The sequence below is a fragment of the Papaver somniferum genome, unplaced genomic scaffold (genome assembly GCF_003573695.1).
Source record: "Papaver somniferum cultivar HN1 unplaced genomic scaffold, ASM357369v1 unplaced-scaffold_132, whole genome shotgun sequence".
Lineage (NCBI taxonomy): Eukaryota > Viridiplantae > Streptophyta > Magnoliopsida > Ranunculales > Papaveraceae > Papaver > Papaver somniferum.
This window is the reverse complement of record NW_020622381.1, coordinates 2,028,099-2,044,534: the sequence shown is the minus strand read 5'-3', so window position 1 is coordinate 2,044,534 and position 16,436 is coordinate 2,028,099. Positions and strand designations below refer to the sequence as shown.

General features: G+C 35.2%; 2 protein-coding genes across 2 annotated transcripts; one reads left to right on the top strand and one right to left on the bottom strand.

Annotated features, from left to right (window-relative positions):
- Positions 1-2,347: 2,347 nt before the first annotated feature.
- On the bottom strand, positions 2,348-5,928 carry LOC113333211. The gene is made up of 8 exons (XM_026579724.1): positions 5,828-5,928; positions 4,856-5,717; positions 4,385-4,696; positions 3,891-4,108; positions 3,639-3,722; positions 3,258-3,581; positions 3,071-3,170; positions 2,348-2,989 (listed from the first exon to the last, which is right to left on the bottom strand). The coding sequence occupies exons 1-8, from the start codon at positions 5,926-5,928 to the stop codon at positions 2,348-2,350; spliced, it is 2,643 nt and encodes an 880-aa protein (XP_026435509.1).
- Positions 5,929-11,712: 5,784 nt separating this feature from the next.
- Positions 11,713-15,796, top strand: LOC113333210. The gene is made up of 6 exons (XM_026579723.1): positions 11,713-11,809; positions 12,959-13,093; positions 13,201-13,301; positions 14,970-15,065; positions 15,143-15,391; positions 15,494-15,796. Exons 1-6 carry the CDS (start codon positions 11,713-11,715, stop codon positions 15,653-15,655), a joined length of 840 nt encoding a protein of 279 aa, XP_026435508.1. The 3' UTR covers positions 15,656-15,796.
- Positions 15,797-16,436: the final 640 nt, after the last annotated feature.

Genomic DNA, 16,436 nt, shown 5'->3' with positions numbered 1-16,436 from the left:
ACTTGTAGACATACTTGTCAGATTCATTAATTTAAATCCACTATCCGTTATCACATGATTAAATTTTCCATGTCACTGTTTACGTGCTTATTTGAAAACCATACAAAGATTTTTCAAATTACAAACTTTGTATTCACAACCTTTCACTACAAAGTCTTCATGTTGATCTATGTAAATTTCTTTACCTAATTCACGGTTTTAGAAAAAGCTGTCTTAACATCCATCTGATGTATCTCTACGTTCACTAGTACAAACCTTCACATAGGCCACGTTTTTTAGTGTACAGTCCAGCCACGTTTCAGGTTATTTGTGTGGCTATTGGTCATCAGTATAACTATAGCCACATTTTGTTTTACCATGTAGCCATAGTGCACCATTTAGTCATGGGTTTATTCCTAAACCCATCAACTGTATCCATAGGGTATCGTTTGGTCATGGTTTTCAGTTTAATCCAATCACATGTAGCCATAGATGCGTATATGGCCACATTAAATAATTTTGTATGTGTCAAAAGTGTCGGATGACAATAGACACACCTTTTAGACTGTGACGGAAAGAGGATTTATTTAGCCACATTGGTTTGTTTATGTGTCCATAATATCTGGTTTATTAGACACGCATATACTAAGGAATTGACACATTATATCAAACATGACAAAAGATTGACATATGGTTACTCCATATTTTTTTTTTGGGAGGATTATGATATGGCTACACGAAAAACAAATTGTGAACATAGCGTCGGATCCATTAGACACATGAGATTGAATTTTAACTTTTAAAGTACTAGCCATGGTTGTTACCGAGTCTTTTCTAGGCCAAATGCTCCTAGTATGCTTAATTTTCAAGCAACATATGCTAGGGTAATGTTTATGCATGTTCACTGCAATAAAGAAACCTCAAGCTCTGGTGTATAGAAGGATACATTACAAGTGATTGTGGCTTCCAAGGTAATTGCAATACAGCGGGTGCAGCCGGGTGTTTTGTGAAAATAAAACATGTATAGTGGAGTTCTGTTGTGTTACTTTCTCCCAAAATTCCCGATATATAACCATGCCAAAATCCAAAATAGGAAACCATATCTTAAACTTTTCATACAAATCTAGAAGGGACTGCAAACGACAGGAGCCATCTGTGAGACCAACCAAACCTGTTTAACTTATCAATTCACAAAAGCTTTATATTTTTAGCCAATATATTTAATGAAAAAATTTAGATCTACAACCAATATTTTTTATTTACCTCTTTCCAAAAGAAAAAAACAAAAATATTACATCAAATTGATTTTGGAGCCAGCCACTCCAAAACTACGATTGCAGTAGGAATGCATTTCTTTTGCTCTTTATATAACAAGACAAAACAATCCCATAATCAAATTCTTGATGTTTTAGATGCAGAGTTCGTGTCCTACAATTCGAGTGTCAAACTTATAGAGGCATCTGATGGCATAAAAATGACTTCGTCAAAGATCAGGGACAATGTAGAGTGTTGAATAGCCACAACGAACCTGCAACAGGAAAATAGGGTTCTGAGTTCAAAAAAAACAAGGAAGAAAGAACGAGGGCACAACAATTAATACAAGGTGTCATCCCAACTCAACATAAATTGTGGTCAAGACTTCTTACAAAGAGGACTTTCACAAGATATGGGAAAAACCCTGTCAAGTATGGTATTCAAAACGGTTGAGGGTTAAATTGGAACAAGGAAAATGAGATTAAAATTCACTATTCTTCACAGGCTACACAATACAAACTCCTCACACAAGCAAGTGAACCGCTCCATGCAATTCACTTAGGAAAAAGCATCAGCCCGCCCCCAAATGCTTTCACCATAAAATTGAGAACCATAAGACCTTTAGCACCATCATTTTAAATGTTTTTTTTTGTGGTTAATGAACTGGAGTTTCCATCATATATCTACAGGGTTACGAATCTAATTTGGGTACTTGGAATTCAATTTCACCATATGCTTTGAGTAATGTTATGAAGTGTATAAAAGATTTCTGAAATACAAGTACAACATGTAGTTATAGTGCATGTGCCCATAAATATATTCAAGCAATAGGACAAAAACATACCAACTCTCATTCTCTTGGATATCTATTTAAAAGTGACCAGAGTAGCAAGTTGTAAAGTACAGTAGTAGAAATTTCAATTGAAGTTCCATATGAGACACGGATAAAATGATGTTATTCATTTTACAAAGAATAAAGCACGCAAACATACAGAAAGCATGCTAAGGAACAGGATTAAACATAAGTTCCATCTTTATCGTTCTTTCAATATCATGTCACTAACCGAATAACCACAGATTAAAGGAAATAAAGCGATGTACCTGCGGGAGTGTGTCATTTTGGCTTGCGTATAAGTAAACCTCGGCAGTCAGTTCGGAAGTAATCATTTCGGGATTCTTTACCCAAGTCTTGTGGATCTACAGACGGCAAGATATTATCATTCGCAGAAAAGATTACTGTACTGAATTCCTCATCGTTGCCATCGTCATCTCTATAATTTTTGGGAGGTGTCACAAAAACAATAGACTTTTTCTTATCTAACTGGTCTTTGACATAAAATACCTGCTTAGCTTGTGAGGCTAAAATAAAAGGATCATTTTTGTATCCCAACATAGTAAGGTCAACAATCTTGTAGCCAAGAGCATCTCTTTTGACCCCACGTTTATTATCAACCCAATTGCACTTGAACAGATGAACTTTTCTTTCACAGTAATCTAACTCCCATATCTCTTGCAAGACACCATAATAAGAGGCTTTACCATATGTAACATCATCATCTCTAGATATGTGCATGTCATTTGCTGCAACGCTAACCCCACTATTCTGGTGAATTCTACCATCACGGGATCTTGTGCGGAATAGATATCCATTGATGCGATATACAGTGTATTTCGTTACCTCGTAGTGCGGGCCGTGTGATATCCATCTTAAGTTCTCTGAGATACTTTCTCTGTCGTCTGCCAACTCTTTTTCAACCTGAAATTCATTATTAGGATGAACCTTGAGTTTAAAGGAATATAACACATCAAACAAGACACTTTTTCTATGACCTATTACCTCATTTTTTAACCAAGCGCCAAAAGTGTTAGAGTGCTCTTTCTCTAGCCATGCTCGCTTTTTAGTAGAATAGTTAGTTTCCAAATATAGCTTGTGTCGGCTGGTATGTACAATAACCAAATGTTATTATACTTTGTACAAAAAAAAAACAGGAAAAAAAAAGGAAAAAAAACAAATTAATACTTACTCTATGTAAGGCTCAATTTCAGGCGTGTTCTGCATTACATAGAAATGTGCTTGTCTCAACTGTTCAGGGGTAACTATACACGGCTCTTCAGCTGATAACGGTTCTCCCTCCTGAGATGTATTATGCCTATCTAGTGGAATACCAATTGTCCTGATGCTTTTATGGTACTCACAATATATCTCAATCGTCTCTTCTGCAACATTCTCTTCGGCAATGCATCCACAAGGTTGATTCTTGTTTCGCACATGCCCCTTTATAACCTTCATACACCTTTCGAAAGGATACATCCATCGAAAGCAAACCGGACCGCATAACTTCACTTCCCTGGTAAGATGTACAGTTAAATGAATCATGATGTCAAAGAAGGATGGAAGAAAATACTTCTCTAGTAAGCATAACGTCACACAGAGATCCTCTTGCAATTTATCTAGCTCTTCCACCATGATTTCTTTGGCAGATATTGATCTGAAAAAGAAACAAAACCTGATAATAGCATATCTCACAGGTGTAGGCATAATTGATCGAATAGCGACGGGCAAAAATTGTTGCATAAGCATATGGTAATCATGTGATTTGAGTCCGATCAGCTTACGCTCTTTTAGGTTCACAAGGGTGGAAAAATCCGAACAATACCCTTCTGGAACTCTTAACTCGGATAGTGTCTCCAAGAATATGTCTTTTTCTTCCGTAGTTAATGTATAACATGCTGCGGGAAGTATCGTTCCTTTGTCATCTGTCTTAGGGTGTAACTCCGATTTTAACCCCAAACGCACCAAATCCTTTCTGGCGTTTAATCCATCTTTTGTATTCCCGTTGTGCAGCAACGTTCCAACAAGACTTTGTCCCACATTCTTTTCGACATGCATGAAATCAATACAATGTTGGACATCATTATAGCGCCAATATCTAAGTAGTCGCTGCCATATGTTGTACTTGCTCCAGTAAGTGGTTTCCCTGCCTTCCTCTTCCTCACCTGACCTATCGACTTCTTTTGATATTTTTCTGATGCGCTCAATTTTCGTTTTTCCGATGCGCTTCATCTTTCCACCTTTTCCAGGTGTAGCCTGCACGTCTTCCCCTTGAGTATTCGTCCCCTTCTTTCCCCATGAATTCTTTATACATTTTACCTCCTCATATATTTCTTCCCCGGTCATTGGTTCTGGAGCAGTCTCCCACTCTTGTTTTCCGCCAAATGCCCCCTTCTGCCTTCTGAACGGATGCTCATAGGGTAAAAATCTTCTATAACCAACATAAACATTCTTGTTTGAGTCATGAAGCCTAATACTGTGCGTTTTTTTACGACACACCACACAACCATGATATCCAGCGTAGCGACAACCACATAGTGTACCAAGAGCAGGATAATCGTTTATCGTCCACAAAACAACTGCACGTAGAGTAAACATTTCTTGGGCATATGCATCCCATGTTCTCTTTCCCTTCTCAAATAAGAATTGAAAATCTTTAACAAGAGGTTCTAAAAAGACATCGATGTTGTTTCCTGGCGCACCATCTATAAGTAACGACAACATGATGAACTTTCTCTTCATACACAGCCCCGGTGGAAGGTTGTAAATCACAACCAAAACTGGCCATACACTGTGATGTTTGGTGCCTGTGTTTACATCAACTCCATCAGCCGAAACAGCTAACCGCAGATTTCTTGGATCACCTTTAATTTCTGGGAAATTGTTATCTATCTCTCTCCAAGCATGTGAGTCTGCCGGATGACGTAAAACACCGTCTTTGTTTCTAGTGGTATCGTGCCATATCAAATCTTTTGCTGTGTGCTTCGATTGAAACAGCCGCTGAAATCTTGGGATGATGTCGAAGTACCACAATACCTTTGCTGGAACATTCTCGTAAACTTTACCATCCCTGTCAACTTTCCATCTGGGTGCTTTACAAGTAGGACACACTTTTTCATCCTTGTACTCATTCCAATAAAGAATGCAGTTGTTGATACATGCATGTATCTTTGTGTACCCTGAACCCATTGATTTCAATATTTTTTTTGCCTGATATGTACTCCTCGCCATTAAATTACCTTCTTTGGGAAGCATGTCCTTTAACAAGGGTAACAATTCATTAAAAAACATGTCTGATGCACCGTGCTTACTCTTCAACTTAAACAACTGCACAATTGCAGACAACTTTGTGAAGTTGGGACATCCTTCGTATAAGGGCTTTTCAGCATTTTCAAGTAACTTTTTAAACTTTATAGGGTCATCTGCGAACTCTTCTGCAGCCTGCATCATATCTATAGTGTCTGGAGCATCAGTGGGAGTTCCCATTCCAAAATCTTCGTCTGGAGCATCAGTGGGAGTTCCCATTTCAAATTCAGCGTGCATACCATTGTTGACGTTAACTGGCTTACTACTAGTTATTGCCTCATCCTTTTCCCCATGCTTATTCCAAATAGTATACGTTGATCGATTCCATTTACGAATAAATGATCTTCTACGTCTCCAACGGAGCATGCACAGAGATTTAAACAATTTGTACACGGACACAACATAAGAAATTCATCATATGTCTCACCCTCCTCCTTGAGATGGTTGACAGCATACCGCAGAAACGCCGCAACTCCTTCTCTATAACGTTTCTTCGTTCTATCAGTACTCATCCAGGATTTATCCATTCTGAAACGCAAAGAGACCAGTAGATCCATCAGTTGCACTCCAATGAAAGCAAAAACTGATAAATCAATTCAGAAATACATACAAGTCTTGAAATTACCAATAAATTCAGCACCATTTGAAACATAAAAAATTTATATGGACAAACATGGTAATAACAGATGAAACAGGCAATATGCAATTTCCCTCATACAAACCGATAATCATGCCACACAAACCCATAATCAGACATCCAGTATTAACTCAGGAAAATTGGTCTAGTACTTTCAGTAAATGGAGTCATTTCAAGTTTTGGAAACACATACTGAAGGGTCTGTATGTCAGCCGCAGTTGGGAGATTTCGCGAGAATGAATTGCAGCAGCTCTAGGGTCAGTGTGTTTGTTAAATTAGAGTAAACACTGATCTTTGCTCTAATTGATTAACTTAGAAATCAAAATGTCATTTCAAATAAGTACTCTAATTGATTAACTTAGAAATATCAGATCATAAGTAGTATGTCCCTAGTTCTATAATTGACATAGTTGGCAACTTTATATCTCTGGGAGCTCAAATCTTCTTCTTTAGACAGATGTGAAGTCACATCTGTCGAGAAAGAGCTCTAATGTTCATGAAGAATGATTGCACAATGACAATGAGAAAAAAAATACGAAGTACTTAACACTGGTGCATAGTACATCAAGGCTTGAAAATACCTATAAGTAACTTTGAGTCAGTTTTAGTGATTCTTTAAAAAATGCCTTCCTTTTCTGGCTTTTCTCTCCTCGTCTCAAAGTGCTGATTTAGTAGAAATTAGATCCAGAAACAACAAATCCCAGGCAACTGTTGCAAAAAGTTAAGAATTTTATCATTGCAAATTTTCAAATTCTTCCAAAGGTCTTAACTGAAAATGCTCGAAACTGCACGATAGTATTATACATAAAGCAAATCACTAAATCTGTCTCTCATGGAACTGGAAACTCAATGCTTTCACTGAAGAATAATGACACCCCTGAAACAGATTGAAAACAAATACATGTACCTACAATACATCACCCATTTAGCTACAGATTCAAAAACAAATAGGATAACATCAACCATTTAGTTTTATGAAACATCACCAGATTGAATGAAACATCACCCATTCAGCTACAATACATCACCCATTTAGCTACCCATTTTACTAGTCCCTCTAATAGGATAACATCACCAGATAAGTTCTATGAAACATGCTCACAGATTCAACATGATGTACTAACAACAAAGCAGTAGTGAGCACAGATTCTATATGTTGCAGGAAAAATAATAGACACAAACTTTAGTGCAGCGAAAAGAATTTTAGTGCACAAACTTCAGACACAAACTTTACTCAACAGATTCTATATGTTGCAGGAGTTAACAACATTTCAGGCAAACATGGGGTATATCATTCAAGACAGAGCATGAAAAGTTCAGAGGTTTAACTAAATTACAATGAGGTTACAGTTCAACAAGCTATCATGATAATTATCAGAGATAATAACTTTAAGGTTTGAGAATGATACCTCCAGTATAAACTGGGTTTAGGCACTACCACATATTGTGATGCTCCTTCTTACCCCCTCCTTGGTTTGTATTTCAGCCTCACAAGTACCTGGTTGCTCAAAAGAGATTGTCAGGACTAACAAATTCAGAGAGCATCAATGTTGACTAACATCAAGGGAACCAGATGAAGCTAACACAGAGTGCAATGGGTTACAACAAAATTCAAAAAGTAACATAGTAACACTTATTACTACGCAAAACATCTAGTATAATGAGAATTTCAGCAATCTAAGAATGAATGCTACAACATACCTAAGATGGGAGTAAATCAGACTGATTTTAGGGTTGAATCTATAGATATTCTAAAACATCAAGGGGCAATAATCCCGCCCAAAAGTTATTTCTTTTGATTTCAACCCCAAAATAAAAAGGTTAGGGTTCAAATAAAAAATAATTGACTGGGATTATTACCGCTAGATGTTCTCAATATTCTTGATTTCATCAGATTTTCATCCTATGGAGGTGCAGAAATATTTCCAAAATTGAAGACTAAATCTTCCCTAAAAATCCCCTTATTTTCTGCCAGAATATCAGTTGGAGAATTTTTTTCCTTAAGATAGAGAGATATGGATGAAGTGATTTAGAGATTTTAGGGATGAACTGATAGGCGTACATGCTGTTTGAGAAGATACCCATTTTACATTGTTAACATCAAACCGAGCATGTGTTTGTCTTTTTTTTTTTAAAGTTAAATTATTTCCCCACACAAATTTAATTAAAATTAAATTATAGTTAATTATAAATTATTCAATTAAAATTAAATTATAAATTATTCGATTAAAATTAAATTAGTACTCGAACTCGTTCCGAATCGATCAATATTTCAGGTGAAGTGTCGAGTCTTGATTATGTAATAACTAAATTTGATTATGTAATAACTAAATTTTTCGTGTCTCGATTCCAAAGGACGAAGTTCCGTTTTCATCAGTTTTACTCGAACTCGTTTCGAATCGATCAATATTTCAGGTGAAGTGTCGAGTCTTGATTATGTAACTAAATTTTGATCATGTAATAACTAAATTTTGATTATGTAATAACTAAATTTTTCCGTGTCTCGATTCCAAAGGACGAAGTTCCGTTTTCATCAGTTTTACTCGAACTCGTTCCGAATCGATCAATATTTCAGGTGAAGTGTCGAGTCTTGATTATGTAACTAAATTTTGATCATGTAATAACTAAATTTTGATTATGTAATAACTAAATTATGATTATGTAATAACTAAATTTTTCGTGTCTCGATTCCAAAGGACGAAGTTCCGTTTTCATCAGTTTTACTCGAACTCGTTCCGAATCGATCAATATTTCAGGTGAAGTGTCGAGTCTTGATTATGTAACTAAATTTTGATCATGTAATAACTAAATTTTGATTATGTAATAACTAAATTATGATTATGTAATAACTAAATTTTTCCGTGTCTCGATTCCAAAGGACGAAGTTCCGTTTTCATCAGTTTTACTCGAACTCGTTCCGAATCGATCAATATTTCAGGTGAAGTGTCGAGTCTTGATTATGTAACTAAATTTTGATCATGTTAACTAAATTTTGATTATGTAATAACTAAATTATGATTATGTAATAACTAAATTTTTCGTGTCTCGATTCCAAAGGACGAAGTTCCGTTTTCATCAGTTTTACTCGAACTCGTTTCGAATCGATCAATATTTCAGGTGAAGTGTCGAGTCTTGATTATGTAACTAAATTTTGATCATGTAATAACTAAATTTTATTATGTAATAACTAAATTTGATTATGTAATAACTAAATTTTTCCGTGTCTCGATTCCAAAGGACGAAGTTCCGTTTTCATCAGTTTTACTCGAACTCGTTCGAATCGATCAATATTTCAGGTGAAGTGTCGAGTCTTGATTATGTAACTAAATTTTGATCATGTAATAACTAAATTTTGATTATGTAATAACTAAATTTTTCCGTGTCTCGATTCCAAAGGACGAAGTTCCATTTTCATCAGTTTTACTCGAACTCGTTCCGAATCGATCAATATTTCAGGTGAAGTGTCGAGTCTTGATTATGTAACTAAATTTTGATCATGTAATAACTAAATTTTGATTATGTAATAACTAAATTATGATTATGTAATAACTAAATTTTGTCGTGTCTCGATTCCAAAGGACGAAGTTCCGTTTTCATCAGTTTTACTCGAACTCGTTCCGAATCGATCAATATTTCAGGTGAAGTGTCGAGTCTTGATTATGTAACTAAATTTTGATCATGTAATAACTAAATTTTGATTATGTAATAACTAAATTTTTCCGTGTCTCGATTCCAAAGGACGAAGTTCCATTTTCATCAGTTTTACTCGAACTCGTTCCGAATCGATCAATATTTCAGGTGAAGTGTCGAGTCTTGATTATGTAACTAAATTTTGATCATGTAATAACTAAATTTTGATTATGTAATAACTAAATTATGATTATGTAATAACTAAATTTTGTCGTGTCTCGATTCCAAAGGACGAAGTTCCGTTTTCATCAGTTTTACTCGAACTCGTTCCGAATCGATCAATATTTCAGGTGAAGTGTCGAGTCTTGATTATGTAACTAAATTTTGATCATGTAATAACTAAATTTTGATTATGTAATAACTAAATTTTGATTATGTAATAACTAAATTTTTCCGTGTCTCGATTCCAAAGGACGAAGTTCCGTTTTCATCAGTTTTACTCGAACTCGTTCCGAATCGATCAATATTTCAGGTGAAGTGTCGAGTCTTGATTATGTAACTAAATTTTGATCATGTTAACTAAATTTTGATTATGTAATAACTAAATTATGATTATGTAATAACTAAATTTTGTCGTGTCTCGATTCCAAAGGACGAAGTTCCGTTTTCATCAGTTTTACTCGAACTCGTTCCGAATCGATCAATATTTCAGGTGAAGTGTCGAGTCTTGATTATGTAACTAAATTTTGATCATGTAATAACTAAATTTTGATTATGTAATAACTAAATTTTTCCGTGTCTCGATTCCAAAGGACGAAGTTCCATTTTCATCAGTTTTACTCGAACTCGTTCCGAATCGATCAATATTTCAGGTGAAGTGTCGAGTCTTGATTATGTAACTAAATTTTGATCATGTAATAACTAAATTTTGATTATGTAATAACTAAATTATGATTATGTAATAACTAAATTTTGTCGTGTCTCGATTCCAAAGGACGAAGTTCCGTTTTCATCAGTTTTACTCGAACTCGTTCCGAATCGATCAATATTTCAGGTGAAGTGTCGAGTCTTGATTATGTAACTAAATTTTGATCATGTAATAACTAAATTTTGATTATGTAATAACTAAATTATGATTATGTAATAACTAAATTTTGTCGTGTCTCGATTCCAAAGGACGAAGTTCCGTTTTCATCAGTTTTACTCGAACTCGTTTCGAATCGATCAATATTTCAGGTGAAGTGTCGAGTCTTGATTATGTAACTAAATTTTGATCATGTAATAACTAAATTTTTATTATGTAATAACTAAATTTTGATTATGTAATAACTAAATTTTTCCGTGTCTCGATTCCAAAGGACGAAGTTCCATTTTCATCAGTTTTACTCGAACTCGTTCAATCGATCAATATTTCAGGTGAAGTGTCGAGTCTTGATTATGTAACTAAATTTTGATTATGTAATAAAAAAAAAGTAAAAAGAAAAAAAAGGAAAAAATGAAAAAAAATTTAAGTAAAAAATGAAAAATAATGAAAAAATTTATGCCACATTTATGTCCAGCCCAGTCAATTACATGGTTTAAGCTAACACTCCAGCCCAGTCCATTACATGGTTTAAGCTAACACTCCAGCCCAGTCCATTACGATTTTACTTATGTTATTTCAAAATGCATCGAATAGGATGTCCATAGTAAATCTAACGGTGAATATATTTATCACAAGCCCAACCAATAGTTAGATTAATAGGAAGAACCTCTTATCTTACGCTATGTAACACCTCAAAATTCTGTTCGTTTTATCTTTCCTCCTAAACCAGAGTTACAGAGCGGAGAGAACTAGAGAAACCTAAGCAGAGTAAAAAGGGGATAAAGTTCTAGGCTTAAAATCAGGGAAACATTGAGATTTGTTAGAGTAAAAAGGGAAATCGGATTTCTAAAGTTTGGAAATATTTTTAGGTCTACCGTAGGATCAAAATCAAATGGTATTTTCTTAGGAGATTTTTCCGAAAAAAGGAAATCGTAGACCAAACTCAATCGATTTTTCAGTTCACCCTAAATAATTTTGAGCGGGATGAAAATGAAACGCAAAATATTTTCGGCGGGATTATTCAATCTGTGCGACTTTATAAAGGGCCGTATGGTGTTGAGGAATTGCATGGCTAAATCTTATAAAGGTATATCCTGTTCTCAATCTTTCTTTCGTCTAAAAAGCTTAGTTATTCAAACCCTAATTGATTCAAACCTTAATTTTTGAATCAGACCCAATTGATTCAAAGGTTAAGTTTTGACTCAAACCCTAATTCTTAATTTTTGATTCATTGAAAGCAGGGTTTATGCACCTGTTTATTTCTTATTAAGAAGAACAATGGTGTGCATGCATGTTTAAGCTTTTCCTATGTTATGCTTAGGATCTTTATGCAGATTGTATTCTAAGTTGCATAGTGGCTGGATAACAACTCAGTCTTCTATGGTTATGGAAATGCTATTCTTTTATGTTTTTTTCTTTCTTTTCCGATGAATCTGATTAATGTTTTTCACACTGCAAACAATAGTTTAAGCTTCTGTGGTTCTCCCTGAAACCACTCGACATCACATTCTTATCTCATTTAGCTGGCCACATTCTCTGTCGTGTATACTCCCGTGTCATTGACGTTTTGTATAATGGGATTATAATTATGTCAGAGCTAGGTCAATTGAATGTTATTCCTTGGTTTTTTTATCTGTCTATTCTGATGAATGTTTTTCACATTGCAAACCAATAGTTTAAACTTCTGTGGTTCTCCCTGAAACCACTAGAAATCACATTTTTATCTCATTTTCATCAACTTTAGCTGGTCAGTAAGCTTCCATCTGTCGTGTATACTCCCGAGTCATTGACATTTTGTATAATGGGATTATAATTATGTCGGAGATCGGCATCCGTCGTTTGTTTTTAGGGAACTTGGTAGGTTTACATAATTGTGTATGTTTGAACTGGAGTCTTGCTTGAGTTCTTTCAATGCTCTAGTAAAAACCTCAGCGATTAATAATTTTTTAATTGTTATATCTTTTAACAATTCTGAGACGGCATCCTGCTCTTGCATCTAATCATACTAATCAAGACCATGTTAGTACTGACATAATCAAGACCATGTTAATTGACTGTTATTTAATTTTTGCTTGTGTCTAGCTTAATAACTTTTGACTTTTGATTGAAAAGAATTCAGACCTTATTTGATTGAATCATATACATGTATATGCAGTTTCCTATATGACTACACAAGAGAATTCGAGTTGGGAGCCAGAGTATGATGATGATGAGTATGCTGAAAATGAGACTGCAGCCCTGGAGGCTCAAGCCTTGCAGAATTTAGGAGAGTCAGAGGATGAAGACGAAGATTCCGATGGTAGTCGCACCGGTTCCGATGGTGATAGCTCCAGTTCTGATGATGAATCGACTGAAAGTCCTGAACAGCCTGGTAATGCTATACTAGCTTGTCTGTTTTTGTTTGCTTTGGACTTAAAAAATATGAGTACACTCTTACACCATGTTTACTCTTATTTTGGGTTTTTGAACTATAAAAAGACACAGGAGCTCCAAACAATACAGTAGAGTCTAAGGAGAATAATGTTCGAGGTTTAACAAGATTGAAGAAGCTAAAGAAAAATTTTGACGGCGAGAAGCATGTGATAGAATTTGATAATTTTGGTCGATTTAAGGGGAAATATAAAGCTGAAATTGCTAGTTACATGGGTGTATTGGTACGTCGAGACGTTGGTCTAAGGCACTTGAAGTGGAAGGAAGTGAATTCAGTGATGAGGGATAAGTTATGGCACGAACTATTGGTATGTATATGCTGATCTATATTGATTTTTAATACTATATTTGTTATTAATTTGTTACCTGCCGTTAACATCTCCATATTTTGGCAGCGGTTTTATGAAATTGAGGAGACTATGAGAAGACAAATTATGAAATATTTTGGGGAACATTTGCGCAACTTCAGAAGAAAGTTGTATGTAAAGTTCATAGTGCCCAATTTGGGTAAACCTGCTAAACTAAATACTGTTCCTAAACAATATCGTGTCATTGTGAACCAAGAACAATGGGACAAGTTCGTAAAGTGGAGGTTGTCTGATAAATGCAAGGTTGTATATTGCACGTTTTAGTTTGGAAATATTGATATTAATTTCATTAATTAGTCTAACTTTTTTATGAATGAAATTCTTTAAATCTGTATGCTCAGGAGTTGTCCATTAGGGGAGCTAAGGCGCGTAAGAACCACAAATATAACCACAGGACGGGAAGAGCAGGGTATGCAGGGCTGTTGGAAAAATTAGTAAGTCCAGTTTGTTATACAAAATTATTATTATTTCCAGTTTAAATTATAGTATTATCTATCTAATTTTTCTTCTTGTGTATTTTATAATTACTAGATTAATGAGAAAGAGATCCTTGAAGATGAAAATCCTTCACGGTCTTTACTATGGAGGAAGGCACATCAAAACAAAAATGGAGAATACGATGACGATGATGTTAGGGAAAAAGCAGCTCAGCTTGTAAGACGACTGAAACTATCTAGCTATTTGTTTTGTGCTTGAGTAAATGTGAAAATAATTTTGATTTAATTGATTATCACTTCTAATCCCTTAATTCTTTTTTTGTGCAGGAGGATTTTGATAAGCAGCTGGAAGATGGAACTTTGAGAAAACAACCAGGCAATGATTCTATCACCCTTGTGTTTGGGGAAGAACATGCTGGGCGTGTAAGATGTATAGGCAAGGGAGTGACTCCAACAACGTACTGGCACCTGCCACGGAAAGGAGCATCCAAGGAGCACATTGAACTGAAGAAACAACTGGAAGATGAAAGACGTGCGAACCAAATGGAGAGAGATAGGAAGGATGCAGAAATGAAGGAAATGAAGGCAGCAATGAAGGCACAAGAAGAAATGAGCAGCTTAATGTCTCAGCTAAAATCTCAAGGCATATTGAAAAAGAAAATCAAAAGCAAAAAGGCACGGGTATGTTTAACATCATCCAAGTAATTTTGATTAAGTATGTATTTCCTAATAATTCTGCAGTATCTAATATGTCAACTGCACTATATAGAAATCTCCTATTAGAGAGAAGTCTCTTATGCTTGAATTCCCTGTTACAAGCATTTCTCCGACTGAAAGGAATGAATCTAATACAAATAGAAATGACCCTGAATCTGAAAATGTATCTCAGTCTACGGGATCGAAAGATAGTTCTGAACTCCAAATGGTATGTTTCTTTTGCAGGTATTTAAAATATATAGTGCTTTGAGAGTTCCATTTTTTGTTGATGTTAATATAGCGTATATTTTTGTAGTCTGGAAAATACAAACAAAAGTCTCCTGCATCTGAGCATCTACCCCTTAGTTCACCAGACAATTCTCAATCGAAAGACAAAACTGAACTTTCAACGGTATGTCCTTTTCACAGGCATTTAAGCATTTTGAGATTTGAATCTGTTGATGTCAATATAACATTTCTGTTTTGCAGATTGGTAAATGCAAACTGGCTCATGCTTCACTGAGAAATATCATTGCATGGGGTTCGGTTCTTCCATCAGTGCCAGGTCAGAAGGTTCATGGAGATCCACTCCGGGATGATTGTGTCAGAGTGACGGTTGAAAAGTCGATATTAAAGAATCATTGTTTGCCAGTCCCATCTACTCATCTCAAAACAGTAGAGGATGCTGAAAAATCTATAGTAGCTTGGCCTAAAGAGTTTGTGATCTCTTGCTCTAGTGTAAGTTGCTTTATTATACATGTTTATTACCTTCTGCATCCTGACCATATAACTGTTAACATGGTTTTTTCCCTTAATTATACATCCACTGGCTTGCTGCAGGGCCATCCACTTTCAGACCCCGGTGAACATGATTCTGACCCAAACGATGAATATGATTCTGACCCAAACACTAAGAAGACAAAGAAGAAGAAACCTTCATATATGAAGAGCGGGGAACTAAAGTCTCGGAGATCCAGCAAGAGACTCAAGACTGCAGCCTAATTATTAATAGAAATAGTCGTGGACTATAGGATTTGGATGTTTAAACTTTTAAGTCTCTCTTTGAAAGTTTGTTTTCTCAAGGTTACTGCACAATTATCAGATTGAGATGTTTATTATATTGTGAAATGAAATTATTTTGGTACAATTCTAATTGTAGTCTTCATTAATTTTTTATGGATGGTTATTTAGGTGATTTTTGAATAGCTACATTGAAAACACTTGATGTGTCCAAAAGGTGAACAATAGCTACATTCAAAACACTTGATGTGTCCAAAAGGTGAACAAAAGCTACATTCAAAAAACTTGATGTGTCCAAAAGGTGAACAATAGCTACATTGAAAACACTTGATGTGTCTAAAAGTTGAACAATAGCTACATTCAAAAAACTTGATGTGTCCAAAAGGTGAACAATAGCTACATTGAAAACACTTGATGTATCCAAAAGGTGAACAATAGCTACATTCAACACACTTGATGTGTCTTTCGAAAAAATTTAGCCACGGTGCTACAAATTTTTAGTAGCCATAACTTATTAATTGGCCATGTAAAATGTTTATCATGTGTCCAAAAATATGGATGGCCATGGTACCATAGATTAAACGTGACTACAAATCATGTATTAGCCATGTTAAATTATTTTCCGTGTGTCCAAATGATAGAGATGGCCATGGTTGAGAAAAATTAGTGTGACCGCAACTCATGAATTGGCCATGATAAAATGAATTTTGCGTGTCCAATTGATGACAAAGGCCACGACTATAATAAAATTTACGTGACTTTA

Coding starts and splice junctions, on each gene's coding strand:
- LOC113333211 (XM_026579724.1), bottom strand. CDS start 5,928: ATGGATCTACTGGTCTCTTTGCGTTTCAGAATGGATAAATCCTGGATG. Junction 5,718..5,827: donor GGAGTTGCGGCGTTTCTGCG/GTATGCTGTCAA, acceptor TTGGAGACGTAG/AAGATCATTTATTCGTAAAT. Junction 2,990..3,070: donor GCGCTTGGTTAAAAAATGAG/GTAATAGGTCAT, acceptor AATGAATTTCAG/GTTGAAAAAGAGTTGGCAGA.
- LOC113333210 (XM_026579723.1), top strand. CDS start 11,713: ATGAAACGCAAAATATTTTCGGCGGGATTATTCAATCTGTGCGACTTT. Junction 11,810..12,958: donor CATGGCTAAATCTTATAAAG/GTATATCCTGTT, acceptor ATGAGACTGCAG/CCCTGGAGGCTCAAGCCTTG. Junction 13,302..14,969: donor ATTTTGACGGCGAGAAGCAT/GTGATAGAATTT, acceptor ATATTTTTGTAG/TCTGGAAAATACAAACAAAA.